This window comes from Microtus ochrogaster, chromosome 18, assembly GCF_000317375.1.
Source record: "Microtus ochrogaster isolate Prairie Vole_2 chromosome 18, MicOch1.0, whole genome shotgun sequence".
In the NCBI taxonomy this organism is placed as follows: Eukaryota; Metazoa; Chordata; class Mammalia; order Rodentia; family Cricetidae; genus Microtus; species Microtus ochrogaster.
Window position 1 is genome coordinate 51,085,504 of NC_022020.1, and position 18,361 is coordinate 51,103,864.

The following is an 18,361-nucleotide window of genomic DNA, read 5'->3' on the forward strand; positions in this document are numbered from 1 at the left end:
TTAACACTTCCTCACTTGGGTATGCTAACAATTTCAAGTGGACTTAAGAATGTACTACTAAGGTATGTTATTTATGTTAATCTTAGTGCTTATGTTGTAGAAAATTTATTTTGTAGAAAACTTCATTTTTAAGAGATATACTAGATTTTAGACTTAAAAAAAAGAGATCAGTTTGGGTTTATCTATACATACCACAGGTTGAATAATTTTGAGGATCAGAAGCATGTTTCAGATTTTGAAATTTTATTTTAATCTGTTTTTTACTTTGGAATATTCGCACTGACCTTTTTTTTTTTTCAGATTGGGGATGCTCAATCTTTTTCTTTCCCTCTTGAGTACTTAGGCATTCTGGAACTGTGTAAACAGACTGTTCGCATGCCGTGGGGATGTTTAACTTGTAAGCATTTTTCTTACGTATGTACCACTAACTTCTGTTCAGTAAACATTTACCATAATACATAGTACCCGCTATGGATAGCATCAGTCATGAAAACTAAAGCCAGTTTGTAGAGGGAAGGCTTCTTGGGAGACACAGACAGTATAAAAGTAAGTGTTCTGTGAGGGATACTTGGAATTCAGACTCCAGCTCGGAGTTTGCTTGTTGAGGACCCGTGAACACAGCCATAAGGTGCCAGCCTGCTCTTAATGAGGGCAGGTTTCAAAGTTAAAATTCCGAATGATTATTAGAGGAGAAGTATTGGACTTGTGTCTGAGTGCAAGGAAACAGAGCTGATGACCGCACCTCACTGGAGAGGGACGGGGTTTGGGATCTCCAGGGTGGGCTTCTCAGAGGAGAGACTTCCCAGAGCATCCTTGAGGATGTGTGGGAGGAATGGGGATGTGAGTGTGGGTCCAGAGCGCGTGGATGTGGCACAGACGTGAAAGGGATGTCAGCAAGGAGTGCCTGAGTGTGTGTGTGTGTGTGTGTGTGTGTGTAAGGGGGGAGATTGGGACTGGGCAGGGGGCAGAGGCTTTGCTCCTTAAAGCTGCAGAGCTCTCCACACGGGTTTAGGCAGAGGGGAGCCCCACTGTGCACGATTTGCTCCGCAGTGACTGCAGAGACCCATCTTGGGGATGGGTGTGGCACTTGACACTTGAAGGATGAATGGGTGTGAGCTCCAGCTGGTATGGAGGACCTGTCTGTCCCTGTGTCTAAGCCTTCCTACCTCGCTGCTTCTCAGCTCACCTTGCTCTTGCAGTCTTATATCTGTGTCTGGCATGCTCACACTTGTGACATCTGAACACTAAACAGTACTTGCTCTGTGCCCAGCACTTCAGCCTGATTGTTGGCCCTGTAGGACTTACTGGTGTGTTTCTAGTAAATATATGCAGGTTACTGGCATAGTTCATATGATCCAAGTATTTCCGAAAAACAAGCTTCTGATGGAGGATAAAAACACCCAAGCATTCCTTTAAGGAAATGAAAAACATTAGGGTTTAGACACCTGCGAGTGTATTGGGTGGAAATGTTTGCCTTGGACCGGATGTTTAGAATAGCTCTGTTCATCGTTTCCTCCAACGCTGATGTCCACCAACTGGTAAAGGGGTCAGTGGACTAGGGTATAGCTCTAAGTGGACATTTCTCTGAAGTGAGAAGGGACACACAGGTGAGTTAGCTGTGTATTGTGCTGGGTGCCTGCTGTGCTATGATGTGGCCTGCTTCACGGCAGGTACACAAAGCAAACCAGAGAGGTTTAGAAAAGAGGGACAGAGCTAACCACAAGGGCACGTGGGACTGTGAAGAGTAGCATTCCTGTTCTGTATCTTGGTTGACATGTTTCTGTTTTGAATATTTATTTGAGTTTATGCATGTGCCCACTGCGGCCAGAAGAGGATTCAGGTCCCCTGGACCTGAGTTCCAGGCAGTTGTGAGCTCCTGATTCGGATGCACTCTTAACTACTGAACCACTGTTCCAGCCTCCACATCCTTTTATTTTTGAGAGTCTTACATAGTCCATGCTGGCCTTGAACTCTCTCTTTTCCCTCCCAAATGCTGGGATTAGAGGTGTGAGCTATGATGTTTAGTAGTGTATCAAATATAAAGTGCACTCATGTAAAACTTTACCTCAATAAATCTAACATTTTTTGAGGCAGCAGATCAGAAAATGTTTGATTTACATGTATACCACATTCACCTAGTTCACAAACTGAACACGAAGGGGTCCAGCGGAGTCTTGTTCCTACCCCCACACCCTAGGTCTTTTACATATCATTATAAAAGCAAGCGTCGTTCTATCTCTGTGGTCTTATCGTCTGTGTCTTGTTACCTGTGGTCAACTGCGGTATGAAAGCAATAGGTCGAAAGTTCCAGACGTGAACAACTCATAAGCAGCGTGATGAAATCTTGTACTGTCCCACCCAGGAACTGAATCCGCCCTCCATGCTGCTGCCTGCCCACCGTGAGTCAGACAGTGTGTGGGAAGACCGCGGTGCTGTTGAACTGACCCTTGTTTTAGTAATGCTGTGTGGGGTGCTGCTAGTTCAGACAAGCCACAGGAAGGCCGTAACACTCTCTCAGTGCACAGCTAGAAGAGCTGTGAGCTCCTTAGCTTAGACACATTCACAGAACCTTGAGGAGCGTGTATTGGAACTGTTGTTTTATCAGTTCATTTCTTACGGTGCTTTGTTTGTGAATTTAACCCAGGAGGGTATGTACAGCCTGCCCTGCCCTGTTCTGCCCCTGCCTCTGGTTTGCTGTAAGTTTTCAGCTTCATAGTGGATTTGTGGGACTGTTCAGTTCACTTTGTGCTTGTGCAGGGTTTATTGAGAGTCACTGTTCGTCAAGGAGCACCTGCTTGTACAGAAAAGAGCACCACCACACAGGCTTTAGCACTGTCAGAACAGTCCGGCATCCTTTGGGGGCACTTGGAATGCTCCTGGTAGTGAAGTCTTGGGGTGGGGGTGTGCAGGAGAGACCCATCGTGTAACTGTGTAACTGGGCCAGCCCTAAGTAGACCAGTTCAGCGTTTAGAACTTACCTTGTGAGGGGCTTCTGCCCTGGTGGTTCTCGGAAAGCATTTTGATTGAGTTGACGACGGTATATGTCACCGTGGCTTGGGACCTACTAGGCGCCCTTTAGTCAGTGGGCATTCTGCTCTTTCTTGATGGCTGTCAAGGGGGCTTCCTGAACATTGGCTGAGCATGGACCTTGCCTCGTTTTCATTTCATCCTGAAAGGAGCGTTGGTCACCCTATGGCAGTGGGGATGCATGTCACAAGAGTAGCCTTCAGGGAGTAGTGGAGTGACCGTCTCCAGAGATCGGCTAATGCTACCACACCCAGTGGTGTAGCCTGAGGATGAACCCAGGGCTTTGTGTACACAAGTGAACGCTTTGCCAGCTGAGCTCCACCCCTGACCCTGGTCTTCATTTTATGTGCTTTCCTAACCTGGCAGGTTGCTAGCTCTGTGAAGATAAGACTTAGCAGGGCTGCTTCTAACCCACTGTCCTCTGAGGGCGTCCCCACGGGTATTTCTTTATTAGAGTTCGCTTTGGTGTTAATATACTGAGAAAACTTTAAGCCCATCGCCGTAGAAAGAGTCCAGTCCCTCCCTGTGCCCTCTTGCTGTGCTGTGCTGACATATACACTTCTGTGCTCTGTCATTGAGATCTGTCCTGCTCTCAGAAAGCAGTCTTGTGTCTTAGCTCCAAGTTCGTCTGATATGTACAAGATTAATGGGAATCAGGTCTTGGCTCTTTAAATGCCACTGTTGAAACAAAACTATTTGCGGATGATTTTGTGCTTAAAGCTTTATCTGAAGTGGACATTTGTATTCTCGTGTTCTTTGGCTGTGTAAGTAGAGGAGGGTTACTAATGGTTTGCTCTGTGTAATCAAGAACTTCTGTGGTCCATGACTGTAATCCTAGAGCTCAGGAGAGTGAGGCAGGAGAATTGTGCATTTGAAGCCATCCTAGACTTCTCTCAAAAGAGAGCAAGAACTATGGGGGAAAAGCCTTGGGAGATGTCTCAATTCCTTTTCTGTTGCTGTGGCAAAACACCATGACCCAGGTGACTTAAAGCATTTAATTGGGCTTAGGGTTAGAATCCATGATAGCAGATGGCAGGATCAGCTGAGAACTCACATCCTGACACTGGGAATGGCCTCTGAAATCTCAAAGCTCACCCCCAGTGATAGCCATGCCTTCCAGTCTTCACCACACAGGTCCGCCAATTAGGGACCAAGTATTCAAGGAACTAAATACTCCAAATGACCCACGGGGGCCATTCTTCTTCAGACCACCACACAAGAGATGGCAGTTTATCTCAGAGGCAGAGTGTGCTTATTACTTTATTTTTTTCTCTCCCCATAAAATATTGATTCTTTTATTGTTAACGTAGAGATGACAATTCTCCCCCTCACCTTTGTCTGGGTCCAAGACTCTTCTGGGCACTTGTCAATCCTTTTGGTTTTATTTAGAAAGCCAGGCATGGTTGTGAACATATTTAACCATAGCACTTGGGAGGCTGAAGCAGCCTGAGCTAAATAGATATTTCATAAATAAAACAAGCCTGCTTCCCAGTCTCTTCAGATGAGACGCAGACATCGCGACTATGCTAATGTGGCAGAGGAATGAAGGAGGATTGTGGCTCTTCAGTTGCTCAGTGTTTAGTCCTAGGTTCCCTTGGCCCCACAAGGAAGACGGCTATTGACCTTAGTTCACAGTTGAGGGCATGGCTGTTGTTAGCTGAGTGTCTGCTTGAGGCCACACAATTGTGAACCACAGAGACAGGATTGCAGTCCTCCTGTGGTTCTGTAGAGCCCGTTAAATAGGTTTGCTTGCCAGTTCACAGGTCATCAGTTTCATCAGATGAAGGTATTTCTTCATCGTGTGTACTGCCAATAGTTACGTTTCTCACGAGAACTGATTCTACACAGCCTGACTTACTAAAGGCTGAGCCAAACTGGTTCCATTCTGGAGAATGACAGCCTTTATGATATGGCAGTGTTTGGTTTGGAACCACTTGATACTTGTCATGGCATCCAGTTTGCTTCAGGGGTCCTGCACAGAGGGGCATCTGACTAGTACAACTGTTAACCTGGGCAAAGCGGAAAGCTGTCGTGTGTGTGTGTGTGTGTGTGTGTGTGTGTGTGTGTGTGTGTGTTACTTGGGATTGAACTAGGGCCTCATATGCTAAACAAGCATTCTACCACTGAGCTATGTCCCCAGCCTGGAAACTTCTATGAAAAAAAAGTAATTTTTACCAGTAGTTTTAAAGTATTTTTATCATGGCCGGGCGGTAGTGGTGCACACCTTTAATCCCAGCACCCGGGAGGCAGAGGCAGGCGGATCTCTGTGAGTTGGAGACCAGCCTGGTCTACAGAGTGAGTTCCAGGACAGGCTCCAAAGCAACAGAGAAACCCTGTCTCGAAAAGTTTATTTAAAAAGTATTTTTGTCATGTATATAGCTCATATGTAAACATTCTCTCATACACATTAAGAGGCAGCCCACTGAAGCACCCTCCAAAGTTCTGTGTTCCAAGTAGCCATATGGATCTCACAGGGGTCTTGTGGTTAATTGATCATTGATGAGCAAAGGTTTTAAATGTTTACAATCAGCCAGTGATTAGCATGGCACATTGAAAGAGGCAGTTCCCCATTTAGCAGATCCAGCGATGGTTTTCCTTGGTAGTTACTGAAGAGGCTGCTGTTTCGCACACACTGCCTACTGTTCAAAACAGCAGCCTTCATGAAAATAGTATTTCTATCACGAATACCTAGGTATTTGGAATAGGTAAAAAGTGTAAGTATTCAGGGGCTGAAGGATTCTGCCCTCCTAGAATGAGCTGCTTCCTGGATGACCCAGCAGTGCACTGTAATTGCTTTAAAAAAAAAAAAAGTGTATGAGTGTTTTGCCTGAATACACTTGTGTCCGTGTACTATGAGCTGCCCTGTGGGTGCTGGGAATTGAACCCTGGTCCTTTTAACCACTCAGTGGTCCTTAACCACTGAGCCATCTCTCCAGATCTGTAATTATATATTTTCAAAGAACTTTAGAGTTTTGATAGTTTTTACGCTGGTTTAGGGCTGCTGTAGGTCAGTGACAGAACTACTACTTAACACCAGTGCTGCAAAATGCCAGCTGAAGTACATCAGGTGATTTTGCCTCCACGATCTTAAGGGGCCCTTTCTTCTCTCCTGCACAGCAAATGAAGAAGCACCCTTGCCGCCAGTGTGACAAGTCTTTCAGCTCCTCCCACAGCCTGTGCCGCCACAATCGCATCAAGCACAAAGGCATCAGGAAAGTGTACGCCTGCTCGTAAGTCTCACATCTGCTCTGGACACACAGAGAAGGGAAGGCGGCCACAAAGCTTCTCGGGTTTTCCCATTTCCTTTTGATTTTTCGTCTGCTCTGGTGGCTAGGCTGTGAACATAGCACCCGTATCCCTCTTCAGGGCATTTGTTTCCAACGTCCCATGTCGAATGAGCAGCATTTCTCTACACACGCTTGCACTGTGTTCTGTTACTGAGTGGGAAGTGTTTGTTGTAGTGTGGTGGGTTTGCTTGGATGAGACCCCTTTTATACAGTGAGTGGACCGTGTGGATTCAGGGATGATTTACTCAGATTCAGTGAAGGCTAAGAAGGGGGCTCATTTATACCCTTAGCTCTAGCCCAGGCCATGAGCCATCTGGCTGCAACCAGTTAGAGACACTTTGACTGTTGGCTGACATCCACCAAATGTGAGGGACTGAGGGGCCAGTGTAAACTCATCCACCAATAGTCAGTCCTGAATCGCCTCTTGGTATGAGATGAGCTGGTGGTGGTTATCGTTTGAGGGAAATCTGTGTCACCCACTCAACCCACATGCACAGAGTGTGTAGCAGGTTAAAACTCTGCCCACAAGAGACCACAGAGGGGCTGGAGAGATGGCTCAGCACCTCCGAGCACTTGTTCCTGCAGAAGGCTTGCGTTTGATTCCTGGCACCTACTTGGTTATTTACAACCATTATAACTCTAGTTCCAAAGAATCCAGTACCCTCTTCTGAATTCCTCACTCACCAAGCACACATGTGGTGTACATACATATTTGTAGGCAAAATATAAAAAATAAAATGAGCAAATCTAATTAAAAGAGAGAAACAGACCACGGAGCCAGTGGAATGCGGTCGATTGTGGTCAGAGTCGGGCCCCATGGACCTCGTGGTAAGGACACACATGAGGCTGGCCTTCAGACTAATGGGAACTTTCTGTGCCTGAGGTACATAGGGAACATTTCCTAAGGAGGAGATCAGACTGGGGAGGAATGGACGAGAAGACAACATTCCGTGGAGTCTGTGTGTTGACAGTGAGAGCTCAGGCACATGGTGTCCTGGGCCGAGAAGATGGAAAAGCCTGGCATGGCCTTCTATGACAGCTGTTGCCTTTTCTGTTTGTCTGGCCTTTTTTTTTTTTTTTTTTTTTTTTTTTCCCCTTTTACTGAAAGGCAGTAAAATGAAGAGGTTTTCCCCAGTTAATTTACTGTTAGGGAAAAACCTTATGAGAGAACTCAGTGAGTCGAAGTGCTTCGTAAGCCTGACAACCCCCTTCAGGGTGAAAGGGGGACCACTGACTTCACAGAGTTGTCCCTGGCCCCACACAGGTGCTGTGGCATGCACCGACAACACACACACACACACACACACACACACATTTTGTTGTTGTTGTTGTTTTATTTTTCAAGACAGGGTTTCTCTATACAGTTTTGGAGCCTGTCTTGGAACTCACTCTGTATACTAGGCTGGCCTTGAACTCACAGAGATCTACCCAGCTCTGCCTCCCTGAGTACTGGGATTAAAGGCATGCGCCACCACCACCTGGCTTTGGGCTGTTTTCTTAGGAAAATAGTAAATTAAAACCTTTCCAGGAGATCATCTTTGTAGTGCACAAAATTTAAGTAATTTACCTACCTCCAATGGATAGCCTGCTTTCTGCATTTTAATCTCCTGAATGAATAAGGATTTCCAGGTACAAATGTTAGTTGCATTTGTGCTTTGAGGAATCTTAGGCTAACATGGGTAAATTAGTTTAGGCTAACAGGGTTTCAGAAGGAGCCTCCTGCAGCCTGGGGAAGCTCTTATGTAAATTCTAAGGGCTGTTCTGAGTCACTGTAAGAAAACTTGGAAATTTTAATATTCTCCAGTTTTTTTAAGATTGAGGCCATCTAGAATTACAAATTAAATAATTGCTTAAATATCTGCCTGAACCAAAGTAGTGAGGGCCCAGCAGAGGTGGAGAGGTGGCTCAGCAGTTAAGAGTTGTCGCTGCTCTTCCACAACCCCCTGTAGCAACTCTAGCGCCAGGCTGTACCTTGCATGTGACATCCACACAGACGCAGAAATGGTTTTTAATCATCAGCTTTCACAAAGCCCCGGGGGCGGGAGTCAAAGCAGCGCTGCTTGTTCTATTTGGGGCCCCAGTGCTAGCTTGCCTTCCCGCAGCTGCTGTTGGCCAGGTCCTCCGCAGTGCTCACCCTGGGCAGCTGCTGTTGGCCAGGTCCTCCGCAGTGCTCACCCTGGGCAGCCATGGTTCCCCTCTCAATCTTGTGCTCACAGACACTGCCCAGACTCCCGGCGGACCTTCACCAAGCGGCTGATGCTGGAGAAGCACATACAGCTGATGCACGGCATCAAAGACCCCGACGTGAAAGAGCTGAGCGAAGCTTCCAACGAGGAGGAGGAAACCGAAACCGAGATAAAGGAAGACGCCAAGGTCAGACATCTCAGCTGGTCTTCACTGTGGTGGTGCTGATGTGGGCTCCTTGTTCATTCTCTCAGACTACGTCAAGACTAAAGTAATCCCCGTGCAGCCCATCCCAGCTCCTGAAACATAACCTTTTCTAAGATTTTGTCTGTGTCCTTGCAGAAATAACACACAGGTGCTCTTCATATAATTCCTAAGATTATACTTTGACTTAGGGAAGTTGTCTCTTCGTCAAAGAAGTATCTTAAGCAGATGCTTTTCACCGGCTGTGGCAGCTGTTCAAAGTGACTCTGATCTCTTTGGAATGGTAAAAGATCAGATCCCACAACTATGCCTTATTCTTCTCTGTGTAGGTAGTGAGCCTCAGTCAGCTGACAGTGTGTATACAGTGTGTATGGCTGACAGGAGCCTGTGCACAAGCCACTGCGTGTTCTGCTAGTTGGAGTTATGAAAGCACCATGTAGCAGTGACTGCTGGCTTTGGTGCCATGAGAAGTCTAGAGTGTACTTGGGCTAAAGCAGTTTCTCAAGACATGCATTAGTGCTTAGTCCTTGAGTCTGCCCCGCATCCAGAGTTAGGCAGGTGTGGCACTGGGCCATCTTCCCCACAGGAAGTTAAGCGTGCGCAGAGGTAGCTGCACGTGTAGGCCTTCAGAGCCATGCCCGAGTACAGAGGGCTCAGAGGAAGTGGAAGCCCTTGGGATTTCGAAAGCTAGGGGAAAGGAAAAAGCAGCTCCAGAGGGGACATGGTGTGACAAGGAGGACCAGGAGGACAATTACCAGGGGCAGGAGCAGGCACTGGGTCCACGGAGTCTTGTAGTAATCCCCTCTAGTCATAATGAAAGCGTGTGCCCAAGTTCTCTCGTGAGGTGCTTTACTCTGCCTCCCCGGGCCTAGTCTTCTGAACTTCCTGTCTCCGTCCACTCTGTGTCCTGTGAGTGCACAAGCCTTGCTCCCGCCTGGGGCCTTAGCACTCAGCATCTAGTGTCTGAACCAGCCCCTCACCCCCCCCCCCATCTACATATCACCTGTCACTGTGGCCCTTCCTGACCATGCCATGTCATCACTTGACCTCTGTGTGGAAGGCCTGGGGTGCTGCTCCCCTGTGGCTCCTCATTCACTGCTGTGTACAGTGACTAGAAGCACAGAGTGCTTCCTGCTGGGGTGGGGTAGGTAAGCTGCAGGTGGAGTCACATCGTTAAGGCCCCAGTCCCCCTGCATCCAGTGTCTGCTTTCCTGGCATTGCTCGCCAGGCACAGAGCCCACCACCTCCAGTTGTATCATTTTTCTTTCTTTCTTCCCCCCAACAAAGGCTCCCAGTCCCAAGCGGAAATCGGAAGAACCGGTTTTAGAGTTCAGGCCTCCCAGAGGAGCCATCACTCAGCCTCTGAAAAAGCTGAAAATCAACGTCTTTAAGGTTCACAAGTGTGCCGTGTGTGGCTTCACCACGGAGAACCTTCTGCAGTTCCACGAACACATCCCTCAGCACAAGTCGGACGGCTCCTCCTACCAGTGCCGGGAGTGTGGGCTCTGCTACACCTCCCACGTCTCCCTGTCAAGGCACCTCTTCATTGTTCACAAGCTGAAGGAGCCTCAGCCTGTGTCCAAGCAGAACGGGGCTGGGGAAGACAGCCTGCAAGAGAATAAACCCGGCCCCGAGGACGAAGCCGCCGAGGGCGCAGCATCAGACAGGAAGTGCAAAGTGTGCGCCAAGACTTTTGAAACGGAAGCTGCCTTAAACACACACATGCGGACACATGGCATGGCCTTCATCAAATCCAAAAGAATGAGTTCAGCTGAGAAATAGCCACAGATCTTCCGCAAGAGAAGCCCTGTCACATAGGAATTGGAAACAAGACTTTTTTGTTACCAAAAGTTTGCAGTAAAACAGAGTTAACAGTACTGTCTGGGATGTCGCAATATGTTCTCTGTCCTGTCCCTTGCCTCCTCAGATGTAACCCTCCCCATAAGTATTAAGGCAGTATTTGAGTTTTAAAGAGTTTGTATATATTTAAATAACTTTTTATACTCTTTGTTACATGTTTGTATCAGTATTTGGTGGAAAATGTTTTGAGGTTTTTTTTTTGTTTGTTTGTTTGTTTTGGGTTAGAGTTTTCCTTTTTTGTACCGTTTCTTTAAAGCAGAGTTCTTCGTAACAGGGGGAAGTTCCTGAATTCAAACCAACCATTTTGTATGTTACAAATTTGAATGAGTTCAGTAATTACAGGCTAACATGCCTTTTTTAGTGTTTTTAATTTTTAGAACTCACCATATAAATTATAGGTGATTGTGGGTCTCACAACACTGGCCACTCTTAAGTGTCTTAGCACCACACTCAGCGTGCCTGTTCCTAGCCACTGAGGGCTCTGAGGACAACAGCACCCAGGTGAGGGGCGTGGCCTGAACCCTCCTGCACAGCATCCAAAGTGGCCCTGCTGGTCCCTGCTTCCTCCAGAGTAAGTAAAAGAGGCCAGGAGGGAGTCCAGCAGGGAATGCAGGCATCCTTAATCCACCTGGAGGAATGAGGAAGAGGGGATCCAGAGAGGGGAGAAAACAGCTGGCGATTTTTCTGGGTGAACTTGCGAGGCTGACTCACAGAGCATGCTGAGACAGGCTAGGAAAAGGCCGGCCTACTGTCCAAGTTGAAAGTCGTAGTTAGACCTGTAGCTCTCTAGTCAACTTTTGTCATGTGACTCGCCAACTCCTGCAGAGACTGGTAGTTCCAGGATATCAAGTACTTCTCTGGCTCTTGACAGGAACAGAAAGGCATGGTTGACTTAACCCTTTGCTGTCTACACAGTTGGTGTTTCCTGTTCTGGGTGCTACTGCCAAATGTCCTGGTACTTAGAGCTGGGATGCACAACTTTACCGCCGACCTAGCAATGCAGCAGCCTGTCCTCTGCAATTGGCCACAGACGAAGCTCTGAGCCACCAGGCTTCTGGAGTTTGCGCACCCTCTCGCGGCCGCCTGACTGGAGCACTGTGGAGGTGCTCTCCTGTCACTTCCCTAGACAGTTCTCTGGGAAAGCTGTATACTTTGGTTATCGTTTTGTGTTTTCCGTTGCATTTTATATCTTGTATTTATCTCCAGATAGGTTTTGTACTTTTTTGGTTTGTTTTCCTAGGCCAAGAAATTCATTTGTGTATATAGATACTTGCATGCTAGACTGTAGTCAACGTTCAGTTTCTTGAAAGGTCTTGCTGCTGTTGGGTGTGCTCGCTACATCCATTGTGACTGTATTCAACCCATTTCACATGTAAATAAACAAGGAACATCTGGCCCTTGGGCTTCTTCAAGAGAGTTATTGGTGGGTCTCTGACATCATGAAATTTGGGAAGTGACTCATTCCCGGGACAGGCTACGAGTATTGCCGAATTCTTTCCACTCTGAAGAATGGCTTGCTCGTTCTCGCCAGTGGCCAGCTAGCCCCTCTGCCACTTTCTGTTGACTCCATCGGTACAATCCAAGGGTGTGCAAATACTCCTCAACTTGAAGCTTAATTGCCATTCCTTGTTGCATCTGTGTTGTTCCCAGTTGCGTTCCTTGGCACTTTCTCGTGCTTCTGCAATTGAACCTTGCAATAGGCCTGCGTGGTGGCCACGCAGGGTCCGTACAGCCTACAGTCGGGGAAGTACAGTTGAGGGAGCTGAGTTCAGGTTCAGCTCTTCGCCTGAGTCCTCGCAGCTGGTAAGTGGCTTTGCATATTAGAACCCAAATATTTTGCTCTCAATCTAGTACTTGCTCTTTGTGGTTATGTACATATTGACAAATATTCATTTATGCAACAAATAAAGTTATGTGCGAAGTACGATAGTCAAACTTTTGTTTGGGGCACTATGGTTTTTTAGAAATTTTATGTATACTTACATGCTTGTGTGTCTGTGTGAGTGTAGCACACATGAGTTGCACACGGGTGCTGCAGAGGGCAGAAAGTTCAGGTCTGTGAAGCTGGAGTTGCAGGTGGCTGCAAGCCAGTTACCTGGCCTGTCACCAGGAACCAAAGCAGGTTCTCTGCAGGAGCAGCAGGAACTCAGAAGCGCTGAGCCCCTCTCTGGCCCTGTGCTACGTTATAAGATAACCAGAACCGTTTGATAACATGGAATTGATATCTGTTAAATGTTTTTTTTGAAGGGTTACAAGAATGACTCTTTAAAACCCTCAGAGGTTCAAAACAGAGAAGCGACCCTGGTCACAAACCCATCCATCACTCCAGTGCTGCACCGTGCAGGGAAATCTGGCCAGTCAGTGCATCTGAGAAGGACAGCTTAGGGCTGTTTCCCAGAGTACAGCAGTGATTAGGAGCTGGAGTTTGTGATACTCGGGGAAGAAGTCAAGAAGGACAAAATGAGAGGGCCTGTGTTGGTTTAGTAGACATTGCAGAGTGGGAACAGAGACCTGAAGAAGTCAGGATGGACCATCTTTACCATCAGTTAAATCAGCACATTTGATTTAGCACAGAATGCTGACCCAGAATCCATATGCATCGACCAGCACAAGTTTTAGAGATGCATTTTAAGACAGGGTTTTGTCTCTAGTTGGGCAACTTGGTTTTACCAGTGATAGCCACAGTGATACCCAAGGAATGTAGCAGCAAAATGATACAAAATGCAAAAAGTAAAGGTGAAGGCTTAGTCCACATGGCCGCGTTCTCAGTAGATCCCTTCCTTCTCCCACAGTGTGAGGACAGCTGTACACTCCTGCCATGGCTTTGCAGTAGCATTTCACTAGCATCTCCGGGCTTGTGTGACCCCCCATCTCAGTGTCTAACCAACACTGAAATTTCTACTTGACAACTTGGGGCAGCTAGTGTGAACGTAAACTAGATTGATAGATTCATGCTGTGCCCACTTCGAGGGGGGATAAAGGAAATGTGCTGAAGAGCTCTGTGTGACCCGAAGAGCATTTAACCCAGGTCTGAGAACGCAGTGTGTCGGATGCGTGGGGTTTCTCATGCCGTGATGCATACGGAGCAGGCTGCAGATGGGAGCTCTGAACCTCGGGTCTCCTGCTAAAACCTTGGCTCCTCTTCAAGGATAGTTTGACCTTCCTTAAGGGGCTCCTTTGACCCGCCTCTCCATACCCCCTCCTGTTAGTGCTCCACACACCCGTTAATGCCCCCCCCATTACCTCACACTATTAACTGGGTCAATTGTATGTATAATGGTGTGGTTACATAACCTGCAGATGCACGAAGCATGAATGGGGATTCAAAGCCACCACAATGGAAAACCACTAAACCACAAAGGAAGACAGCAAGAGGAAGATACTGAAATAGAACTCCCAAGCCAGAAGACAAATGACCCACCATAACCTCAAGTTCTTAACTGTTACTGCCGCTTTGTATGCAAACTGATTATGTCCTCCAACCGAGCAGCAAGCTGAGGGGCGTTCTTTGGAAGCTCACCTGTATGCTGCCTACAGGAGAATCCCCTTTAGAGGCACACCAAGAAAGGAAGTGATGGGTATTCATCCGGGAGAAATAAGAGGGGCAGGGATGCTTAAGGCAAAATAGACCAAGTCAAGAAATTAAAGAGACCAAAGACATCCTATGATAAATTCAGTTCGTCAACAGATTGTACCAATTATAAATGCAAACATACCCAGCACTGAGCTACTAATTAATGAAATGGTAATAGATTTGGAGGGAAAGATTCTTTATTACAAAAATAACAGGGAACTTTAACGCCTCATAGTCAACAAGGACCATTCCCGGAGCAACCAATTAGGGAAACATTGGGCTTTTGTTACACTTTGGACCAAACAGACCTAAAAAAAAGATACGCACTGTACATTCCATCCAGCACCAGCAGAATACACATCCTTTCAAATACCCAGGAGACAGTCTCCAGGACAGTTACTATGTTTGCTACAAAACAAGTCTGCGCAGGTATGGAAGGACTGAAAACGTCAAGTATCTTTCCTGACCACAGCGTATAAAGATAGTCATAGAAGTCTTGAGATGCTCGGGTCAAATTGAAGAAGGAAATCAAGATGTTGGCCACATGAAAATGGAAATTAAGCCCGTGGGGCACAGTAAGAGCAGGTGTGAGAGGAAAAGGGAGAGTCATGCACGCATTTCTGCTGTTAATAAGAACTCCTCGCCCCCAAAGAACTATCACCACCCCCAAAATGCTCATTCTGAATATGTGGGCCTTGGTCCACGGGGCTTGGGCATGAGGTTAAGTTGAAACGTGGGTTCTGCCAGCCTTCCCTGAGCCTTCTCTTTTTACGAGCACTCTAACCCCTCCGCAGTCCTAATGGGTTCTGGTGACTATTTGAGTATGCACTCAAAACATCACACCTGCAAGCCCCGACCTTGGAAGGTCAAGGCAAGGAGAAAGCTGTTCATTTTTAGAGTGATCTGGGCTATGCAATGATTTCAAAGTCAGCCTATGCTGCACAGAGTGAGACCATCTCAAACAAAATCAAGACCCCCTCAATATATTAGGTGATGAATTTTTTCATAGCCAGATTCTCCCCCACATCTGCTCACTTATGTTCTCTGTCTTCTTAGGAAGGGCAGATGGGGGTGTCCAACATCGATCTTGTTTTAGTAAATTATAAATTTCCCAGCAGAACACAGCATTCTAGAAAAGGCTTAACTTGAATGTTTTAAAATCTTATTTTAACTTTGAAGTTAATTACATCTATATGCATGGGTTTATGCATGAGGGCAGTGCCAGTGGAAACCAGATGTAAGATCCCTGGAGCTGGACTCCTATGTGGTTGTAAGCTACCTGACATGGGTGCCAAAAATCAAACTCAGGTCATCTGAAGAAGTGGAATATGCTCTTCCTAACCACTGAGCCTCCCCACCCCCCACCTCTGGTCCTTGAAAGGTTTAAAAGAGAATTCAGAAAAGGGCTTCACAAAGCCGTACAGTGAAACAAGGGATGTTGAAGCCTTTAGAGGCTAGCCAAGTGCAGGTTGATTCTCAGGCATGAGAAGACTAAGCAGTTTTGGGCAGACAGCCATAGAACAGGACCCCTCAGCAGTAGGCATGGCAGGAGCAGACCATGTCCATTGTCAGAACCAAGGCACAGAAGAGGGCAGAGGCAGTGGTCAAAGGCTACCTGTTTTCTTGCCAGCATGTATTGCATCTTTCCAGGTAAGGTGAAGATGGACCAAAGTACCAGCTCCCCAGGTTTGTCCTGGAACTATACCCTTTCTTGCCCCAAGTGGATATTTTTACTTGAGGAAACAGAACAGTGATTCCCAGAAAAACATCCTTTACCAGCTTCTAAATCTGGCCCTCAAGCCTAACCCTGAGTCACCATGCGACACTGTTTATACTACTCGTCTAGTTCACTGGCAAAAGGAACCACTGTTCTGTTTGCTGCATCTACAGCAAGTTGTACAGTGCACTGTCATGTCTGTCTCTAAACACAAGAACAACCGCCTTGTTTGCAAGACTGTGTGGGAAAATACCGTAGTTAGAGCCCCCCATGACAGACATTCCTCTCAGTTCCAGAAATTATAGGCTTGGTCCAAGCTGTTCTCTCATTTCATGTCATGCGAGGCCCACAGGTTATTTCAGAAAACATCGTGAGTGGTGGTGGACGGGGCAGGCACAGGTCTACTGACTGGAGGGAACGAAGTGAGGTTGGTAAGGGCCCACAGAGCCGAGCTGCACTAGGGAGCCTGCTGTGGTATGGATCTTGGCAGGAAACAGACGTGGACTACTACAGAGGCCAGGAGATCCCTCATCAGGCGCTCATTCCCCGGCTTTGACACTGCTGTAGAAGCATGGGCATTTTACATGTGTCCATGCTGGTGGCTGTGACTGGTGGCTGCCCTTGTTTAGTTAGAGGGAAAGAGCCTGGTCCCCTTTATGGCTGGAGAGACAGCTCAGTGGTTGAGAGTGCTTGCTTTTGTAGAGGGCTTGAGTTTGGCTCCTAGCACCTTATGTCGGGTGGCTCATAAACACCAGCTCCAGGGGCCTGACACCCTCGCCTAGTCCCCACAGGCACCTGTACTTGAATGTGCATAGTTACACGCAGACACAAGCACACATGTTTTTAAAGTAAAAATAAACTCTTAAAGGGATCTTGGGAGCCATCTTGGATGCTCAAACTGTGGGATGCCGGTGTAAACTCAGTTGCCCTCTGAATAAGACGTTCACAAAGCAACACAACCAGTGCTGGCTATTTTAGAAGAGATTCCTTGGGATAGCTGGACATGAAGCTGGTCCCCATCTCCTATCCCCACATCCTGTCACTGGAAGGGCCTCATCTCCCAGGGCTTCCTCCCACCGCCCCTCTTGTTAATATCCATCCCTCACATTCCCACCCAACCAGCTTGCCACCATGCTCACTCCACTGCAAGGCAACGCTCTCCCAGGAGTTTTCCATATCTTTCTGTTCAGTTTGGTCTTCTCTGCTACCAGAGCTCTTCCTATTTCCCTGACTAAAATGGGAGCCAGCCAGAAAGCGGTTCTGATGCTCTCCTGAAATCCCTGCCCTTGGGAAGGAGAGGCAGGAGGATCATGTGTAAGGGGGTAATCTGAACCATTTAGCAAGATCCTGTTTTGAGGAATGAATGAATGAATGAATGAATGAATGAATGAAGCATACCGGTCAGCTACACTAACCTCCCTTTTTGTGCTGTGTTATTTTTCTCCACAGCATCACCCTACCTGATGCTAGTAGTCTATTTGCTAACTGTCACATTCTGGAAGAGCCTGCTCAGCTTTCCCACAGCTCTGCTTGATTCCTAATCCCAAGTCCCATTTCGTCTCATGTCCCCACCCCAGAGCAGTAGAGACCAGCACACTTTCTCCATCACGTTGACATGTGCTATTGTCAGCAAAGACAGATCCTCGTTTCCCCCAACCTGCTCCCAGAGATCTCGTGGCCCTTCATTTTGCCCAGCCAGCTCTAGAAGGAAATGACCTTGGCATTCTGAACACGGGTCAGCTGATGGCTGCTGCTTCAGGAAATGATGAGGGCCTGTTGGCAGGAAAGGAAGGCAATATTTATTTTCCTGTCCTATTTTTGTGCCCAGTATGGTGTCTTGCATAAATCAGAGACCTAAAATATCCTTGTGAAATGACTGAGTCCCCTTAAACCTCTACTAGTCATAATTTTAACTTTTTAGGAGTTGGGAGAAACATTGGAAGGACTTTAGCCTTTAATTATCCAAAAGTGAGGTGTTGTTTGTTTGTGGAGACTTGTCTCCTGTAACTAGGCTGGCCTTGAACTCCTGATCCTCCTACCTTTGTCATCTCCTCCGAGCTGGGATTCCAGGCCTGCACCACCATGCCTGATTTATGTGATGCTGAGGATTCAGCCCAGAGCTAGGCAAGCACTCTCCCAACTCAGCAATAGCCTCAGCTTTCATCATTCTGATTTTTGATGAGTGTATACCAGCAACTATTTTATGAATAAATCCATAGTTCAGGGACATGCTGTTTAACCATTCATAAATATTCAAATTAGCTAAGCTTCATCTTTTGTTTGTTGTTGTTTTCAGTTCCCTCTTCAGCTTTTGCTGTGGGGCACAGTATTTGGCACTGAATCTAGGACATCATTTTTTCATAGAAGGCAACCAGTCTACCAAGACCCTAGCCCTCTGTATACTGTAAAATAAAAGAAGACAGCTGGGTGGTGGTGGTGCACGCTTTTAATCCCAGCACATGGGAGACAGAGGCAGGTGGGACTCTCTGAGTTCAAGGCCAGCCTAGT

The 18,361-nt window shown here is 47.0% G+C and overlaps 1 protein-coding gene across 14 annotated transcripts in view; it reads left to right on the forward strand.

Annotated features, from left to right (window-relative positions):
• The window catches only part of Znf532 (zinc finger protein 532), a 94,461-nt gene extending 82,490 nt beyond the window's left edge, over nucleotides 1-11,971 (forward strand). For all 14 annotated transcript variants that reach the window (XM_026783530.1, XM_026783529.1, XM_026783528.1 and 11 more), the window contains 3 exons: nucleotides 6,145-6,257; nucleotides 8,531-8,687; nucleotides 9,990-11,971. In XM_026783530.1, the coding sequence (XP_026639331.1) occupies nucleotides 6,145-6,257; nucleotides 8,531-8,687; nucleotides 9,990-10,484 (765 nt within the window). In that variant the 3' untranslated portion in view covers nucleotides 10,485-11,971. The remainder of the gene's footprint in view (nucleotides 1-6,144; nucleotides 6,258-8,530; nucleotides 8,688-9,989) is intronic.
• The last annotated feature ends 6,390 nt before the right edge of the window (nucleotides 11,972-18,361 follow it).